This window comes from Amblyraja radiata, chromosome 21 (genome assembly GCF_010909765.2).
Source record: "Amblyraja radiata isolate CabotCenter1 chromosome 21, sAmbRad1.1.pri, whole genome shotgun sequence".
NCBI lineage: Eukaryota > Metazoa > Chordata > Chondrichthyes > Rajiformes > Rajidae > Amblyraja > Amblyraja radiata.
The window spans coordinates 13,116,322-13,135,614 of record NC_045976.1 but is presented as its reverse complement, the minus strand read 5'-3'; the positions used below and the strand labels follow the sequence as shown (position 1 = coordinate 13,135,614).

The 19,293-nt window shown below is 43.1% G+C and overlaps 1 protein-coding gene across 1 annotated transcript in view; it reads left to right on the top strand.

Annotated features, from left to right (window-relative positions):
- The window catches only part of cd9 (CD9 molecule), a 39,407-nt gene extending 24,767 nt beyond the window's left edge, over positions 1–14,640 (top strand). The window contains exons 3-8 of the mRNA XM_033039590.1: positions 2,933–3,030; positions 4,761–4,835; positions 5,925–6,029; positions 8,055–8,144; positions 13,860–13,943; positions 14,049–14,640. Coding sequence (XP_032895481.1) covers positions 2,933–3,030; positions 4,761–4,835; positions 5,925–6,029; positions 8,055–8,144; positions 13,860–13,943; positions 14,049–14,114 — 518 coding nt within the window. The 3' untranslated portion in view covers positions 14,115–14,640. The remainder of the gene's footprint in view (positions 1–2,932; positions 3,031–4,760; positions 4,836–5,924; positions 6,030–8,054; positions 8,145–13,859; positions 13,944–14,048) is intronic.
- Positions 14,641–19,293: the final 4,653 nt, after the last annotated feature.

Genomic DNA, 19,293 nt, shown 5'->3' with positions numbered 1-19,293 from the left:
GCAGCCTGGGGCTGGATCAGAACGGGACCACTCCAAGAGGCTGAGCATGTGGGGCAGACATGGCCTGCAGCGGCACGGAGCGGCAAGTGGAGGACATTGACAACATCACCAGGCCTGGCCCAACCCTGCAAGTCCAGCCCAGTGCTGTCGACAGGCCATCCCGCCTTTATGGCCAAGATAAGACTAAATTTTTAACAACTTCGAACTTAAAGGATACTAAATGGAGCCGGAAACGTGGCGAATCTTATTAACTGCCTCAATGTAATCTACTATTCTTACACTCTTGTACTTTGTATGATCGTGCCGCTGTGTAGTAAGAATTTTACTGAACTGTATGCCAAGGGGGAAGTTCACTGTACCTCGGTACATGTGACAATAAAGTGCCATTGAACCATTGTGCCTCGACAACCTCTGACCTTGCAGGGAGGTTAACCAGCACCGTTCCTGTTGCCATGCCAGCGGACAACTCCAGTGTTTACGGGAAGGGCCCAGGTTCTCCAAGAGATGTCTCCAAAGTGAACGCATCGCCTTCTATCTCCTCATAGTTTGTTCTGGTTAGTTCCAGCCGGTGTTGTTCAACTCTGTAAACTCCCAATTCATTGCTGCCACTGAAAGCTTGGACCTCATTGGTGAACCAAATGGGCAGAGAATACAGTGAGGTTATTGTTTCTTATCTCATGCAGCTGAACTGCTGGTACTAGCCTGCACAGCCTTGTCCCACTCCAACTTTGGCAGGCAGAGCAGTATGTGTGCAATATGCATCTACACCCTTGCCTGCCCAGCCCACTAGTGTCCCTTCACACAACGTCCTGTACCATTGCAGAAACAAGGAACTGCAGATGCTGGTTAATACGCAAAAGGATACAAAGTGCGAATGAGAAATTGGGATAACAAAGAACTATTGGGAACCGGTGACCGATGGACAGCGTGGACTCGGTGGGCCGAAGGAACTGCTTCCACGCTGTATCTCTAAACACTGAACCCCTGGTGATTCAAGCTTTTGAATTAAAATCAAACTAAAAATGCAGTTTTTATATATTTGGGGGGGTTTAACTATTCCAAACAGCCAATTGTTTTGAAAACAGTATCTGCAGCTTTATGCAGCAATCTGAAGGCAAGTCCCGACCCGATACATCGCCTATCCATGTTCTCCAGAGAAGCTGCATTATTTTTGAGCTACATCCAAAGATGGTTAAAGGAATAATGTAGAAGTCAGAACGCACTCTGGTTCATGCTTCCTTGACTCCAGACTTCAACTTGTGGTTATGATGTTGGCTGGTGCAGCTAAAATAAAACACTGGTAACTACTAGTGTACTGGTGAGCCAATGTTTTCGGGCAAGGAGGAGATGCATGTGGCTTACTCATCTTATAGAATTGGGACAGCGGCCTTGCTTGGTGAACTTGGTTATATGGAATGGTTGACGTTTCAAAGAAATGTTATAGCGGAGCCAAAGGAACAAATTCATTCTGGTGGGTGGAATAAGAAGATTGTGTAAATAATGGAGTTTGGATTGGATTCACTCCTAGTACCACACACAACATTCTTCCGTGGAGAGACTAGCATTACAAGCAAAGTACTAGAAATTTTTAGTAGGTCAGGCATCGTCTGTCAAGATGGAAACAGTTAATGAATGGATGGAAAATATCTAAACCAGAAGTGTTTTGAATGTTCTACCACAATGTCTGTTGCTGGTCATATCAATATCTGGCTTCCTTTGTGCCCTGACCCAGTTGGTTTTATTTTTAAAGTTTTGTGGAAGCTTGGAATTTTTTCCTTGCATGCGAGACTTCAGCCCTTGAAATGTCATCAGGGTTATGGCTGATTTTAATGGTAAGGATATGTGCCTTGTTAAATATAGAGCAGCCTTGTACATTAGGCACTTCCTGCTGCTTCCCACTGAAAGATGGCTTTGTGGAGAATGGTAATCATTTATCGCAGCGTACAATTGTGAATTGTATCTCTGATGCAGATGTGTTCTGTGCAAGTAGCACATTGTTTTGGCTTCGAAGATGTTGTAATTTTAGGGGGGGGGGGGTTTCTGTGGAAAGGCTGAGATCAGATTAATTTCTAAATGGGGATTGTTGATCAAGGTGCCGTTTCCTTTCTGCATTGTGTTATTTAATGGGAGACTCATTTGCATGTGTAAGGGCATCCATCAATAGTTCAAAGTTGACACAAAGTTCTGGACTAACTCAACGGGTCAGGGAACATGGATAGATGATGTTTTGGGTAGGGCGCTTCTTCAGATTGCTTCATTGAGCTTCAGTTACAGCTTTCAAAATCTATTGCTTGGAAATTTTAACTCCCACCTTTATCTAAGCAGGGGTTCAGCCACAAATAACGTCTGTATGTAGGTAGCAAATCCATGTGAGAATCGGGTAGATGTGGGTGCCTAGGCTTTTCACTAGTCAATTTAAATGGAAGGTTGTCAAACGTCAAAGGAGGAAACTTAAATTGCAAATACTTGGTGCCTTTAGTGCACTGAAAATGTGATTTGCTGTCTCAGGCAGCATTTAATGCCTATTGCTTGTTCACATTTTAGAAGTTGGTGTTGAACTGCGTGTTAAACTGAGATTGTCTATCTGCAAGGACCTGCAGATGCTGGTTTACATTTTTTTTTTTTAAACCTAGTGCTGGTGCACAGGTCGGGCAGCATCTCTAGATAGGGTCTCGACCCGAAACATCACCCATTCCTTCTATCTAGAGATGCTGCCTGTCCCGCTGAGTTACTCCAGCATTTTGTGTCTATCTAGATAGACGATGTTTTGGATCGGGTCCCCTCAGTTTGTGTGGAGTCTAAAGTTGGGTAATGCTGTTGAGCGAGAAGTCCTAGGATTTTACCCCAATGAAAATGAAGGACGAATATCGACACTGACAATTATTGCTCCCAAGCCGGATCTGCCACTCATGCTTCATGCTTTTTCCTGCAGGTGTCTACATTTTGATCGGAGCTGGTGCACTGATGATGATTGTTGGGTTCCTCGGATGCTGTGGGGCCATTCAAGAGTCGACTTGCATGCTTGGATGTGTAAGTAGAACAACAATGGTGCAGCGGTAGAGCCCCGGTTTCAATCCTGACTACGGGGGCTGTCTGTACGGAGTTTTTACTTTCACCCTGTGACAGCGTGGGTTTCCTCCTGTTGCTCTATTTTCCTCACACATCGGAATTTGTTGGCTAATTGTCTTCTATAAATTGTCCCTAGTGTGTAGGATAGAGCTAGTGTACGGGTCGTTGCAGACTCGCATGTTCACAAGTTAGAGGAGTAGAATTAGCCCATCGAGTCTACTCCGCCTTGAGGCCCGTTAGTTGAGGTTCCAAATAAAATCTGCGCCTGCAATGTTTTCAGTGTGTTTGGAGGACCTGAAGCTCTAGATCAATGAAACTATACATGACATTGTTGTTCAGAATGCTGTAAAGTTGAAAATGGAATTTACTTACTCTGTTCTGTCCTCACCTCCTTTCCAGCTTTCTTCCCCCCCCCCTACTCCAATCAGATTGAAGAAGTATCCCAACCCGAAAAGTCATCGGTTCATTCCCTCCGCAGATGTCGCCTGATCTGTTGATTGCCTGTGGATGAATTTATCCAAAAGGGCTGTTAAATAACAAGTAATGTTACTGGAAGGTAGACACAAAATGCTGGAATAACTCAGCGGGACAGGCAGCATCTCTGGAGAGAAGGAATGGGTGACGTTTCGGGTCGAGACCCTTCCTCAAATGTTACTGGTCCAGCGTCGAGTCCCAATGCCACAACAGTGGACTGATTTGTTGGAGGAGATTCTTCCTGCCTGTTTTGTGTTTTCCTGAAGAGTTTTGGTTATGTTTTCTATTCGTAATTAACTCAAGAGGCAACTGGACAGGAAGCTGCTCCATTACAAATAGTATTCCTTTCACCTTATGTTTTTGGTAAATTTTTCTTCATCAGTCAGGGCATTGAGTATAGAAGTTGGGAAGTTATATTTCAGTTGTACAAAGTGTTGGTGAAGCCGCATTGTAGGTTTATTAGCCTCTGTAAATTGCCCCGAGTGTGCAGGGATTGGATGAGAAAGTGGGATAATACAGAACTAGTGTGAAAAGTCACCTATCCATGTTCTCCAGAGATGCTGCCTGACCCACTGGGTTACTACAGCACTCTTTTTTACACCAATATTCAAATTTGGACTTGATGTGCTTTGATTTTCAATCAACAGTTTTATTGTACTTCAAAGGCATAGAACTGTACAGCTCTAAAACGGGCCTTCCGGCCCGCCTTGTCTACCGAGTCAGCACATTGGGTTAGCCCCAATAGCCTGCACTTGGCTCATAGCCCTCTAAAGCATTCCTATCCACTGATTGTAACTGGATTACTCACCTTGGAAATTTATCACCTGCATAATCTTTAATTAGGAAATAGAAAGCAAAAAAAATGTGGGAAATTTATTCTTCAATTTTGGTGCAGTATGGTTTAGTGTCTCACCTTTATGTTGGAAAAGGACGAGCGCCAAACCGCACTAGCTTTGAAGAATAACTGGGATATTCAACAGGTGACCCTCATGATACAATTGTGAGGTGAGGCAGGGAGAGAGAGATTCCCCTGCAAATCAGTTCCATGTTGTCGTGATGGGACTCGATGCTGGACTGGTCACATCACTTGATGTTTATCAGTTCTTTTGGATAAATTCATCCTCAGGAAAAAATGGAGTATGAGTGTTTTTTTAAACCGGACTGAATTTTATACTGATAGAGTTTGTGTGTTTTAATGTAACAATCTTCTATTTCAGTTCTTCGTGTTCCTCCTCATCATCTTTGCAGTCGAAATTGCGGCTGGAATATGGGGCTTTTTGAATAAAGATAAGGTATGTTGAAAGGTTTTACCTGATGGCTCATTGCCACCTAAAGGATGTTGCCACTAATGAATTGAGCATTAACTTTTCTTGGCCATCTATTGCCATCGGCAATTCCAAGTCAAACGTTTCTCGCTGACGACATTGTACCAGAGCAGTGTTGCCGTATCACTTTGAGGTATGTGCTAACTTTCTGTTTTACACATAATCCAATCAAGCTACAGTGCCTCCAACTGCAATTTGTCTTGAATTGGATTGAAAGAGTGTAACCATTGTGGTGGGCAGAGGCAATCCTAGTTCTCCTGGATTGGGGTTCCTGTTGACAGTAGAGAGAGAGAGAGAGAGAGGGGCATTCACCCGAAGATGTCTGGACTGAATTTGGATCCAAGAGTTGGATATCTTTAACGACCTTCAGATCCATTTGGTGATCCTTCGCTTTTGTTCTTGAAGGACTCTTGAACAAATGAGAAAGTTCATTACATTGATAACAATATAATCAAAGACTTGTCCCACCCGGGCCCCCCCATTTTCTTCTCGCCCCCGTTGGCCAGAAGGTACAGAAGCTTGAAAGTGCGCTTCATCAGAGTCAGGAACAGCTTCTCCCCTCTGTTATCAGGCTTTTGAGCAGTCCTTCCATAAGCTAGGGTGCCGTTGATTTGCCTCTTCCCCATAACGGACATTGGACCTTGTCTATGGAACTGACGAGCTACAATGCTGAGAACTCTGTTTAGCACCCTTTGCTCTCCCTAATGTATTTGAGTTTGAAGTGGTTGTATTTATGTAGAGTAATATCTGATCTGATAACACACAAAACAAAGCTTTTCACTGTACCTCAGTACACTTGACAATAAGAAACCTAAATAGTTCTTCGGTGGGTTAATGTTTCAGCATTCCTAGGCATTTGGTTCCTGGCTCTTCCTCCTGTGTCCTTAGCTCTGGTCCAAACATGAGTACGTGTACTATTTTGGGATATTGAAGGTTGCCTGCATTGTTTTTATTTCTGCACGCACGATTCTGCTGGTAACATTTGTTGTTAGAACTGTTAAAATTTAATCTGTCCATACAAGTAAATAAGTGATATTTTCTAATTGTAACCCACAGGTCACTGAAGAAGTGAAGGAAGCATACACGTCCTTGTACACTGAATATCTCACATCATCAAGAGATGAAAGCAAGAAAGCAGCTCTAATTGGGATACAGAATGGAGTAAGTCATTAATGTGGCTAAAACAGTTTTAATTATAAATGTTCTATTGAGAAAATTGTGAAGTTATATGAAGTTATGAAGAAAATATATTTGAAGTTGCATGTTGGTGTAATAACCATCGGTGTCTGTACGCTGCTTTTGTCCTCCCATGGACAATACGCAGGTCTATTGTGAATTAGTAAGGCACAAATTAGCAGCAACGCAATTTGCAAAACACTCCTCGATTTCAACACTGAACTCGAATTTGACTTCCTTTGTGTGAGGGTGTTAGAGGGTGGGAGGGAGATGAACTAGCTTGGCATCAGTTCTACAGCAGTGTTGCAAATTCTTTATCTCTACATTGGGCCAAATTCAGATTCAGATTATTTAATGACCACACAGTCAAGCTGGTGGAATTCAGGTTCAGTACAGGATGTTACACAATAGGCTGATTCCCGTCAAACATAACATAAAACACAACAACATACAGTATACAGTACATGCACGAGGTGGCTATGTGATGTTGTCATAGAGTGTTCAGAGTTCGAATTGCATATGGGTAGAAACTGTTTTTAAATCGTGATGTTTTGGCGGGCAGTGAGCTGTAGCGCCTTCCTGACGGCAGCAGGTGGAAGATGTGGTGAGCTGGGTGGGAGGGATCAGAAATGATTTTCTTCACCCTTGACACGGACCGTTTGAGATTGAGTGATTCTATTGATGGGAGGGGAGTGCTGATGATTTTGGATGCTCTGTTGACAATGCGCTGTAGTTTATTACGGGAGTGAGTGTCTAAACTGCTGTACCAAACTGTTATTGATGAAGTGAGCATGCTTTGGATGATGGCTGTGTAAAATCGGATTAGGAGATGTTTCCTCACTCTGAATTTCTTGAGCTGACGGAGAAAGAAAAGTCTTTGGTTGGCTTTTTTTATAAATGTGATCTGAATTGATTTTCCATTTGAGATTATTGCTTATGTGAGTGCCAGGAAATTTGAATGAGTCAGTGGTGGATATGGGTTCGCCGGAGATGAGTAGGGGGGTCTTGGGTTGTGCCTTACGTCTGAGATCAATGATAAGTTCATGTGTTTTTGATGTGTTGAGTAGGAGGTTATTATCTGTGCACCAAGTGACTGCTTTGTGTGTTTGAGTGCGGTATTCTGTTTCGTTGTTGTTAGAGATGAGACCTATGATGGTTGTGTCATCTGCGTATTTATATTTTTTAACTGAACTATACTGGGATGTGAGTTGATTTGTGTAGAGTGAGAATAACCAGGGTGACAACAATTGACATCACTTCACACTCAAGATAGACACAAAAAGCTGGAGTAGCTCAGCGGGACAGGCAGCGTCTCTGGAGAGAAGGAATGGTTGACGTTTCAGGTCGAGACCATTCTTCAGACAGTCTGAAGAAAGATCTCAACCTGAAACGTCATCCATTCCTTCTCTCCAGAGATGCTGCCGGTTCGGCTAAGTTACTCCAGATTTTTGTGTCTATCTTCGGTTTAAGCCTCCATCTGCAGTTCCCTCCTACACATTACTTCACACTCACTGGCTGGCATTATTGGTCAGTGTAATTCTTTGGATTTTTTTTCCCTTCTCCCTTTCTCTCTGCTAGTTAAGTGGAGTGATTGACTCCGTACACCAGTCCACAAATTTGAAAATGTGATTGACCATTTAAAAAAAAATCTTTCATCGTCTCTCCACCTTTTCAATTCAACATGAAGAATGCCACTTGATGTCTTTCACGGGGTCTTGGCAGTGATTTCTCCAGCATTTGTTCTTGGCTGGGATTTATGGGTGGTACGAGCAAAAATAAGGAACACCGTTAACATTTAAATGCTAACATTGGGAATGCTATGTTTAGATGGAAGTCGTTGTAAACCCTTTGATTTAGCATGCAGTTTTTTTTTCTTTTGAAAGGGGAAACTAAAATACTATTTAACTGTTTGCACGCGATTGAAAATATTTGACTTCACAGGTAACCACTTTTCAGCACGAGTTCATTTGTATAAAGAAGGTATGATTGGAATAAGTTATTTTATTTCAGCTGAACTGCTGTGGAATTGGAGGTGCACTGGAAGTGCTTATCCAAGAAACCTGTCCGAAAACAGGATTCCTTGACAGTATAACCAAACAGGTATTGTAATTTTTTGGATTTGGTCTAACACCATGTTATTTTAATAATGCTTTTTTAATCATACTAGCACCATTTTAATCATGCTAACACCATTTATTTAAACCATGTTCACATCATGCCAGTTTAACCATGCTAACATGCATGGTCTAACACCTGACCATTTATTTTTCTAATGCTCTTCTAATGAACTGAAACTAATGCGGTTGTGTAGCCTTGCTGGTTAGAAACATAGAAACATAGAAAGTAGGTGCGAGAGTAGACCACCAGGTCCGTCGAGCCCGCACCGCCATTCGCTCATGGCTGAACACTAAACAGACACACTTACCCACAAACGGTAGACACAAGACACAGAACACAAGACACTACCCTCCCCTTTATACCGCTATCACCCCTCTCCACCCCAAGAACCGCGTGATCTCCTGGGGGAGGCAAAAAACCGGATAAAAACCCAGGTCCAATTCGGGAAAAAAATCCGGGAAATTCCTCTCCGACCCCAATCCAGGCGATCGACACTTGTCCAGGAGATCACTCAGGTCTTACTATACTACCCATACCTAGGTCCATATCCCTGCCCTCTCCCCGTAGCCCCTTATCCCCTTGGCAGCTAAAAAACCATCTATTTTAGACTTAAATATATTTAACGTTTCTGCTTCCACTGCTCCCTGGGGCAGTGAATTCCACAAACTAACCACCCTCTGGGTGAAGAAGTTCTTCCTCATCTCAGTTTTAAAAGAGCCCCCCCTCACTCTGCAACTATGTCCCCTAGTTCTAGCCTCCCCGATCATTGGGAACATCCTCGGTGCATCCACCCGATCAAGGCCCCTCACGATCTTATATGTTTCAATGAGATCGCCTCTCATTCTTCTAAACTCCAAAGAGTAGAGTCCCAGCTTACTTAACCTTTCCTCATATGTCAATCCCCTCATTGCAGGAATTAATCTTGTAAACCTTCGCTGCACTGCCTCCAGGGCTAGTACATCCTTTCTTAAGTATGGACCCCAGAACTGTACACAGTATTCCAAATGTGGTCTCACTAATACCGTGTACAGCTGCAGCAAGACCTCCGTGTTTTTATACTCAATCCCCCTAGCAATAAAGGCCAAAACTCCATTGGCCTTCCTGATTGCTTGCTGCACCTGCATACTGACTTTTAGTGATTCATGTACTAATACCCCTAGATCCCTTTGCGTTGCATTACAACGCAGCTCCTCCTCATTTAGAAAATAACTTGCCCTATCATTTTTTTCCCCAAAGTGAATGACTTCACATTTATTAGTATTAAATTTCATCTGCCAAGTTGTTGCCCACTCACCTAGCTTATCTATATCCTTTTGCAGACTCTTCCTATCCTCCTCATCCCCTACTTTCCCTCCCATTTTTGTATCGTCCGCAAATTTTGATATATTACACTTGGTTCCCTCCTCCAAATCATTTATATAAATTGTGAACAACTGGGGTCCCAGCACCGACCCTTGCGGAACCCCGCTAGTTACCGGTTGCCATCCCGAGTATGAACCATTTATCCCCACTCTCTGCTTCCTATTTGTTAGCCAATCCTCTACCCATGCTAATATATTACCCCCAATCCCATAATTTTTTATTTTTTGCAATAGTCTCTTATGTGGCACCTTGTCAAAAGCCTTTTGGAAGTCCAAGTATACCACATCCACCGGTTCCCCTTTATCCACCCGGGTTGTTACTTCCTCAAAGAATTCGAGCAGATTCGTTAAACACGATTTCCCCTTCACAAAACCATGCTGGTTCTGTCTGATGAAGTCATGTTTATCCAAGTGCCCCGTTAGTGTTTCTTTAATAATTGTCTCTAACATTTTACCCACCACCGATGTTAGACTAACCGGTCTATAGTTACCCGCCTTCTGTTTACTTCCTTTTTTAAATATAGGTGTTACATTGGCCATTTTCCAATCCACTGGGACCGTTCCTGCCTCCAGGGAGTTTTGGAAAATTATCACCAATGCATCCACAATCCCCACTGCTATCTCCCTCAAGACCCTTGGATGTAATCCATCAGGCCCAGGGGATTTATCCTCCTTCAGTCTCATTAATTTCCCTAATACCACCTCCTTGGTGATCTTAATAGTATTTAGCTCCTCCATTCCTACCGCCTCCTGTTTATCCAGCGTTGGAATATTTTTTGTGTCTTCTATGGTGAAGACTGATACAAAATACTCGTTTAATGCCTTTGCCATTTCCATGTTCCCCACCAACAACTCTCCAGTCTCACCCTCCAATGGACCAACGTTCACCTTAGCCACCCTTTTTCTTTTTATATAGCTATAAAAACTCTTACTATTAGTTTTTATGTTGTTCGCTAAATTCCTTTCATAGTCTATTTTCCCTGTCTTAATTAATCTCTTAGTTATTTTTGCTGACCTTTAAATGCTTCCCAATCCTCTACCCTCCCACTAACTCTGGCTACCTTATATGCCCTTGCCTTCAGCCGAATACTATCCTTTATAGTTTTACTGAGCCATGGCTGACTGTTCTTACCCTTACCCCTTTTTTTCTTCATAGGAATAAATTTTTCTTGAAGGTTATACAGTAGATCCTTAAACGTACACCACTGCTCATGTACCGTCTTATTCTTGAGTCTGCTATCCCAGTCAACTTTGATCAGCTCAGTCCTCATACCTTCATAATCCCCCTTATTTAGACTAAGCACCCTAGCCTGAGTTTCAACCTGCTCCCCTTCTATTTGAATATGGAATTCGACCATATTGTGGTCACTTGTTCCCAACGAGTCCCTAACTATGACATTTTTAATTAATCCTGCTTCATTACACAGGACCTGATCCAAGATTGCCTCCCCCCTTGTCGGTTCTGTGACATACTGTTCTAGGAACCCGTCTCTAATACATTCTATAAACTCTTCCTCTAGTCTACCCTGCCCAGTTTGGTTTGCCCAATTAATATGAAAATTGAAGTCCCCCATGATTACAGCAGTTCCCTTTTTACATGCGTCAACTATTTGCAGATTTATGTTCTGACTAACAGCGTCACAGCTATTTGGAGGTCTATAAATTACACCCACTAGTGTTTTTTTCCCCTTGTTATTCTCTATCTGTACCCAAGCTGTTTCACTATCCTGATCCTCCAACGCAATATCCTTCCTCTCCATTGCCGTTATTCCCTCCCTTATTAAAAGGGCCACCCCTCCTCCCTTTCTTTCCTGTCTATCTTTTCTAATTGTCGAGTACCCCTCTATATTTAACTCCCAGTCCTGATCCCCTTGCAGCCATGTCTCCGTAATGGCCACGATATCATAACTATATACTTAATTGCACCGTTAATTCATTTATCTTATTTCGAATACTCCGTGCATTCAGATAAAGCACTTTCAGATTATTTTTACTACCCTTCCTTCCCGTTTTTGCCCCTTTTACATCTAGAGCTTTATCTTCACACATTCTGGATCCTCCTGTCACATTTTGATTTTCCGCTTCCCTAGCCTCCCTAGATGAGCCTTCCAATCTATCCTTCCAAAGCACTGCTGTAATATCTTCCCTGACTAGCAATGCAACACCACCACCTCTTGCCCCTCCAATTCTATCACACCTGAAGCAACGAAATCCTGGAATATTTAGTTTCCAATCACAGCCCTCCTGCAACCATGTTTCACTGATCGCCACAACATCATACTTCCAGGTGTCTATCCAGACTCTAAGCTCATCCACCTTTCTTACAATGCTCCTAGCATTAAAATATGCACATTTAAGAAACCCCCCGTCTCTTCTTCTCTGTTTATTTCCTTTTTTTTCTTTCTCCTCTTGTGTCCGAGTGCTTCCCTTTTCTGCTTCCTGCCTCCCATTCGGTCTACTAGCTTTCTCTATTTGAGTCCCTCGCCCCAACCATTCTAGTTTAAAGTCTCCCCAGTGACCTTTGCAAATTTCCCCGCCAGGATGTTGGTCCCCCTCGGGTTCAAGTGCAACCCATCCTCTCTGTACAGGTCCCACCTTCCCCAAAAGAAGTCCCAATGATCCAGAAACTTGAATCCCTGCCCTCTGCACCAGTCTTTCAGCCACGCATTTATCCTCCACCTCGCTCCATTCTTACTCTCACTGTCGCGTGGTACAGGCAGTAATCCTGAGATTGTTACCTTTTTGGTCCTTTTCCTTAACTCTCCTCCCAACACCCTAAATCCTCCCTTCAAGACCTCTTCACTTTTTTTACCTATGTCATTTGTACCAATATGTACCACGACCTCAGGCTCCTCTCCCTCTGATTTCAGGATATCTTGGATGCGTTGAGACACGTACGAGACCTTGGCACCAGGGAGGCAGACCACCATCCTGGTCTCCCGACTGCGTCCACAGAAACGCCTATCCGACCCCCTAACAATAGAGTCCCCAATTACTATTGCCCTCTTCTTTTTTTCCCTACCTTTCGGAGCAACAGGGCCGGTCTCTGTGCTGGAGGCCCGTCCGCTGTTGCTACTCCCGGGTAGGCTGTCATCCTCATCCGTACTCAAACAGGAGTACTTATTTGCAAGGTGTACCGACATTGGAGTACTCCCTCGTTCCTGCCTCTGCCCCTTGCCCTTCCTTAGCGTGACCCACATGGCCCTCTCCCGTGGTTTTGGAGTGACCACCTCCCTATAACTCCCCTCTATGACCTCGTCACTCTCCCTGACAAGACAGAGGTCATCGAGCTGCTGCTCCAGGAACCTAATACGGTCCCTTAGGAGCCCCATCTCTCTGCACCTGGTGCAGATGTGGACGTCTGGAGGGCCATCCGACACCATGACCTCCCACATCTGACATCCAGAACAGTACACTGCTCTGACTGTCATTCTCTCGCCTTACCCTGGATCCGATACCAGTACAATACAATAGAAACTGCTGGGAGAAATCAGCAGGTATCTGACTCACAACAACTGTTACCTCAGCTCTTCCATGCCATTGCTCTCCATGTAACATCGTCAAGCTTTTCCCATGCTTCAAACCCTCATCCATGCCTTGGCCATCTCCTGGACGAACTCCTGTTCACCCCGATTACTCTTGAGATGATTCATAATTCTGCCCATGACCCCTCTGCATCACATTGGCTTACTATAGCTCCAGGTCAAAAAAATGCAATGATTTCAAAATCCTCTTGGTTTTCAAATCTCTGTACAGGTTTGTGTCTCTCCTTTGGCTTTAACCACCTCTAGTCCTGTACCTACCCAAGACTCTGGGTTTATCTAATTCTAACCTCTGGCTAATCTTATCACTCTCTGCTGTTGTGAGCAATGCAATTGAGCCCCCCGTAATGTTATTTCAGTCACCTCTGTCCAGTGCATATTCCTTCCCCTGTTACAATGGTCTTGGTCCTCCACTGTCACCTCAGGTAGTGGTCACCTGTCTAGTTTCCCTTTCTGGGGACAATCAGCATTTATGAACGTCATCCGAATTATATGAATGCCTCAATGTCAATGAAAAATAAAAACTTTTTTTTTTTAATGTGTGGGTGTGACTATGGCTGGGAGGGAAGCTCGGGTGAAAGAATTAGAATTGCCTGACCCCCTGTGTAACCCCAGCATCATGTGCCCTAAGAAGCCAAAGAAGGAGAAGACTAACCAGATCTTCTGCTGTTCCTGAAAATCATTTTCCATCATAGCTCCAGTTTCCCACACTAACCCAGACGTCCACAGTTCGGTTAACTTGAGCTTCAAATGATTATATGAAGAACTTCATTGTTTTTGAATTTATTTTACAGTCGTGTCTAACGGCAATTGATGATTTGTTCAGCACAAAACTCTACATCATTGGGGCAGTTGGAATTGGAATTGGAATCGTAATGGTAAGTAGTGGTAGTGGTTCCAACCCCTGAAATGGGGAACTTAAGATGGCTTGCTTTTAATATGTGTATTCAATTTAATAACTTTTTTTTCCCCCCCCCCCCAAGGTATTTGGAATGATTTTCAGCATGGTGTTGTGCTGTGCCATTCGTAACAGTAGAGAGATGATTTGAGGATTGGTTCAAACAACTGTGCCTTTCAGCCACGGAATGGATTTTTTCCACCACATTTGCTTCTATTGTTAACAGCTTGACTTTAATAAACATATAATTTTTTTTCACATTTTATATTCAGTTTAAAATATCTGCATAACGTAACCTTAAACAAAACTTCATCTGTTTAGTGGGTTTACACTGCATTTAACATTTTGTATAAATTGAGTGCAAAGAGCAGTAAACGCAAATCCGAAGTTTTCTTTAAGGTTTTCAATAATTTTAAATGTATTTGTTGTATTGGCTGAAATTGAAAGTTCGAGGAGAGAGGAGACTTTAGATTTTGAATTTAAAGTGCCAATGTAGTTAAATAGCTATCATGTGTTAATCTGTGGCTCTAAAGAGCAGAATGCTTATGTTGAATTATGACCTGGTCAGAATTTAATCATTCCTTTAAAATATTCTGTTTGTGGAATTTAAAAAATGATGCAACATGTAGATATCTAAATTTACCCGTTCCTTTCAAAAAATAAAGTTTAAATTTGAACTTACAGAAATGTGTGGGTCATTTTACATAGAACTGTAGAGCACAGGAACTTCGGCCCACTATGTTTGTACCAAACATGATGCCAAGTTAAACTGATCTCCTCTGCCTGCGTGTGATCCCTCTATTCCCTGCACTTCCATGTGCCTATCTAAAACCCTCTTAAACGCTGCTATCGTATCTGCCTCCACCACTGACCCTGGCAATTCGTTCCAGGTCTCTACACCCTCTGTCCAAAAAAACCTTGCCCTGCACATCTCCATTCAACCTAACTCCCTTTCACCTTATAGTTATGCCCACTAGTGTTGGACACTTCCACCCTGGGGAAAAGGTTCTGCATGTCTACTATATCTATGCACTTCATAATTTTATATAAGTATATAAATTTTCAATGTAAATTCTAGCTGTCATCTAAGAGCAGAGTGTTATTTGGTCCATAGCACTATCATTATTTGGTTCCTATGTGCTACCGTTATTGATTGACATGGAATCATACAACAAGGAAGCTTGCCCTTCGGCCCAACTCGTCTATGCTGACCAAGATGCCCCATCTACACTAGTCCCATTTGCCCACACTTGGCCCATATCCCCCTTGAACCTTTCCTATTCATGTACCTGTCCAGGTGTGCTTTACATGCTGTTATAGTTTCTACCTCAACTACCTCCTCTGGCAGCTAGTCCCATATAGCCACCAAACTCTGTGGAATAGGTTGCATCCTCGGGTTCTTATTAAATCTTTCCCCTCTCACCTTAAATGTGTCTTCTGGTTCTTGATTCCCCTATCCTGGGTAAAATAAACCACATTCACCCTATCCCATGATTTATTGAAGAATACACAACGGAAACAGACCCCTTTCGGCCCATCAAGACCATGCTGACCATTGATCTCCCATTCACACTAGTTCTTTGTTATCACACTTTTACATCCACTCCCAACACACTAGGGCAATTTGCAGAGGCAAGTTAACTTACAACCCTTTCGATGTGGAAGGAAATCAGAGCACCCAGAGGAAACCCATGCAATCATAAGGAGAACCTGCAAACGCCACACAAACGGCATTCATAGTCAGGATCAAACCCGGGACTCTGGTACCCTGAGGCAGCAGCTCTACTGCTGCGCCACACTTTCGCCTGTTTTGTATAATTATTCCTTGAGGTCCAAAGATGGGCAAAATCTAGGAATATTGGTAATTCCTAACCTCTGCCTGTTTAGGGAAAATGGTATGTCTTGTGTCATTTGATGTAAAAGTGACTTCATCTGACATCTATCCAGCTGATGGATGACATTACTTGATGAACGGTTTCTCGGAATCAAATGGGCAGAAATGTTATATTAAGCCTGACCTTTCTAAAAATTGTGGATTGTACAAGTTGAGGATTTGAACTGTTCAGAAATGTGAGCTTCATCTCTGTTAATTTGTTATGTTCCCTTTCCGTCTCGCTCCATGGACGTTATGATATCTCTCAAATGTGCTGGAAAAGCACGTGTGACTGGGGAAGTTTGTTGTTGTGATACTCAGAACAAACTCCCAAAAGTGGAGAGTGTTAGCACAGTGCAGATGGCGTCAGCTGTTTGGAGAGAGCTATCGAGGGAGATCTCGCTGCAAGTTGAGGGCAACACTGTGGCGCAGCCTGACAGCGCTGGAGACACTGATTCGGTCCCGGCTATGGCTGTTGTCTGTACGGAGGTTTTGTACGTTCTCCCTGTGACTGTGTGGCTCTCCTCCGGGTGCTCCGGTTTCCTCCCACATTCCAACGACGTGCAGGTGTGTAGGTTAACTGGCTCCTGTAAATTGAACTTAGTGTGTAGGATAATGCTAGTGTACGGGGTGATCACTAGTCGGTGTGGACTTGGTGGGACAAATGTATACAGTACATGCTAACAGAAAGTTGTGATCTTCAATGACTGCCAAACATATGTAGTCACCAGACCTTTATCTGGAGGAACTGTAGATGCAGGAATCTTGAGTAAAACACAAAGTGCTGGAGGTCGGGCAGCGTCATGGTTCGATGACATTTCAGGTCGGAACCCTTTATACCAGCCTGTTTGGTGACACTGGATTCTGCAGGTTCTGATTAACCTTAGTGTGATTTTTTTTTTTTTTTTTATGCAATGTTCCAGTACAGTAAGTTTGAAAACAAGAGTTCAATTTTTTTGAAAGTTTAACTTGACAAAAAGATGACATTTTTTAAAAATGTATCAATTAAATTAGGTGGTCAGTCTCTTAAACCCGTGAAGCAGCTTGTCGGACAATGATCTACCGTGGACACCAACCGCAAGGTACAAGATGCATCCCAACACCTTTTGTCTACAAGAATAGCACTTGTCCTTCTTAATAATCATGGAATCCGAGTTCTAATTTCCTGTTAAGTTACGGTATAACTGACCTGGAAAGTTGCATTTACAAGAAATTGAAGATGACAGCCTCCGTTTACAATTTTTTGTTAGAATTTATATTACATTTAAGGGTGGCACGATGGCGCAGCTGGTAGAGCTGGCACTACCTCACTGCACCAGAGACCTGTGTTCGATCCTGACCTCGGGTGCTGTCTCCGTGGAGTTTGCACGTTCTCCATGTGACCAGGTGAGTTTCTTCTGGATGTTCCAGTTTCTTCCCACATCTCAAAGACGTGCGGGTTTGTTAGTTAATTGCTCCTTGTAAATTGCTCGTAGTATGCAGCAAGTGGATGAGAGAGTGGGATCACTAGTGTGAGTGGGTGATCGATGGTCGGCATGGACTCGGTGTGCTGAAGGGCCTGTTCCATGCTGCGTCTGTCAATACATTTTCGGATCTGGAGGATGCATGGAGTATTTTACCCAGGGGTAGGGAATCTCTAAACTAAACTCAATACACATCTGGCAAAAGAACAGTAATACACAACAACTCAGTTAATGCCAATTGAATGCTCTAATCTGTTATTGAAAGCTGACGTTTTGCTGTGAAGGGAAATGCAGTATGATTGCTACTCTCAGCTGCTGCTCTATAATCAAGTCACAAAAATACTGAAATAATCAAAGTCAACTTTCCAATATTGCAATTTGCGGCTTGAGTGTTAACAGTTGCTGTGAGACTATTAAAAACTCAAACTGCACACTAGGAATTACCTCAGACCTGAGAATAATGAACTTCGGGGCTGGTGTGACAGTGCAGGGGAGCATGCAGAACTGTCAAAGGCTCAGATAGAATGCCACACCTACTCTCAGTGAAATGAAACCATGTAACAAATGCCGTACAACTGGTGGTGCTGCACATTCACCATCGAGTGATGCAGCGTGGAAACAGGCCCTTCGGCCCAACTTGTCCACACACTGGTCAACATGTCCCAGCTACACTAGTCCCACCTGCCCGTGTTTGGTCCATATCCCTCCAAACCTGTCCTATCCATGTACCTGTCTAACTGTTTCTTAAATGTTGGGATAGTCCCTGCTTCAACTACCTCCTCTGGCAGCTTGTTCCATACACCCACCACCCTTTGTGTGAAAATGTTACTCCTCCGATTCCTATTAAATCTTTTCCCCTTCACCTTAAACATATGTCCTCTGGTCCTCGATTCATCTACTCTGGGCAAGAGGCTCTGTGCATCTACAGTGCACACAACCAAGACAGCGCAGGAGCGGCTTCGTGACAAGCCTGCTAATGTCCTTGAGTCGCCCAGCCAGAGCCCGTCTCTGAAAATAGGTGTGCATCGATGCTCCCCATCCAACCTGACAGAGCTTGAGAGGATCTTCCGAGAAGAATGGGAGGAATATAGGTGTGCCAAGCTTGTATAGTCATACCCGAGAAGACTTGAGGCTGTAATCACTGCCAAAGGTGCCTCAACAAAGTACTGAGTAAAGGGCCTGTCCCACTCACGCAATTCTTTTCGGCGACTTGCAGGCAACCGTCATAGTTGCAGCCGGTTGCCGAAAATGTTCGAAATGTTGAAAATCTAGCGGCGATCAGAAAAAGGTACGACTCTTTGGGCGACGACTCATGACCAAAATAGGCATCGCCCAGCGATGTCGCCTGTATGGTCGTGAGTAGTCGCCCAAAGAATCGCACCTATTTCTGGTTGCCGCTGGATTTTCAACATTTTGAAAATTTTCGACGACTACCAGCAAGCACTATGACGGGTGCTGGTAGTCGCCCAAAAAAATCGCGTTAAGTGGGACAGGCTCTTAAAGGGTCTGTTGTAAATACTTATGTAAATGTAATATTTCAGTAATTTATTTTTAATTACATTAATTTCTAAACACCTGTTTCGTTTCTTCATTCTGGGGTATTGTGTGTAGATTGATGATATTAAAAAATGAATTTAATCCATTTTAGAATAAGGCTGTAACATAACAAAATGTGGAAAAAGTGAAGGGGTCTGAATACTTTCTGAATGCACTGTACCTGATCTATTTCTCTCATAATTTTATACACTTTGGTGCTGTTGGCACTAGATTTTCTGTATCCTCAGATGTTGGATATTCAAATTTTAAAATATATTGCACAATGCTACAAGAAAATGTTCAGGGAACTGGTCAGATTTTTTTCTACCCTTGGATATGGGACATTCAATTTTTAAAATATATTCCATGTTATTCTTTTCGTCTGTTCGAAATAAATAATAAAATTAAATTTAAAAAATAAAATATGATAAGAAATGGTCCAGTGAACCCAGCAGGCC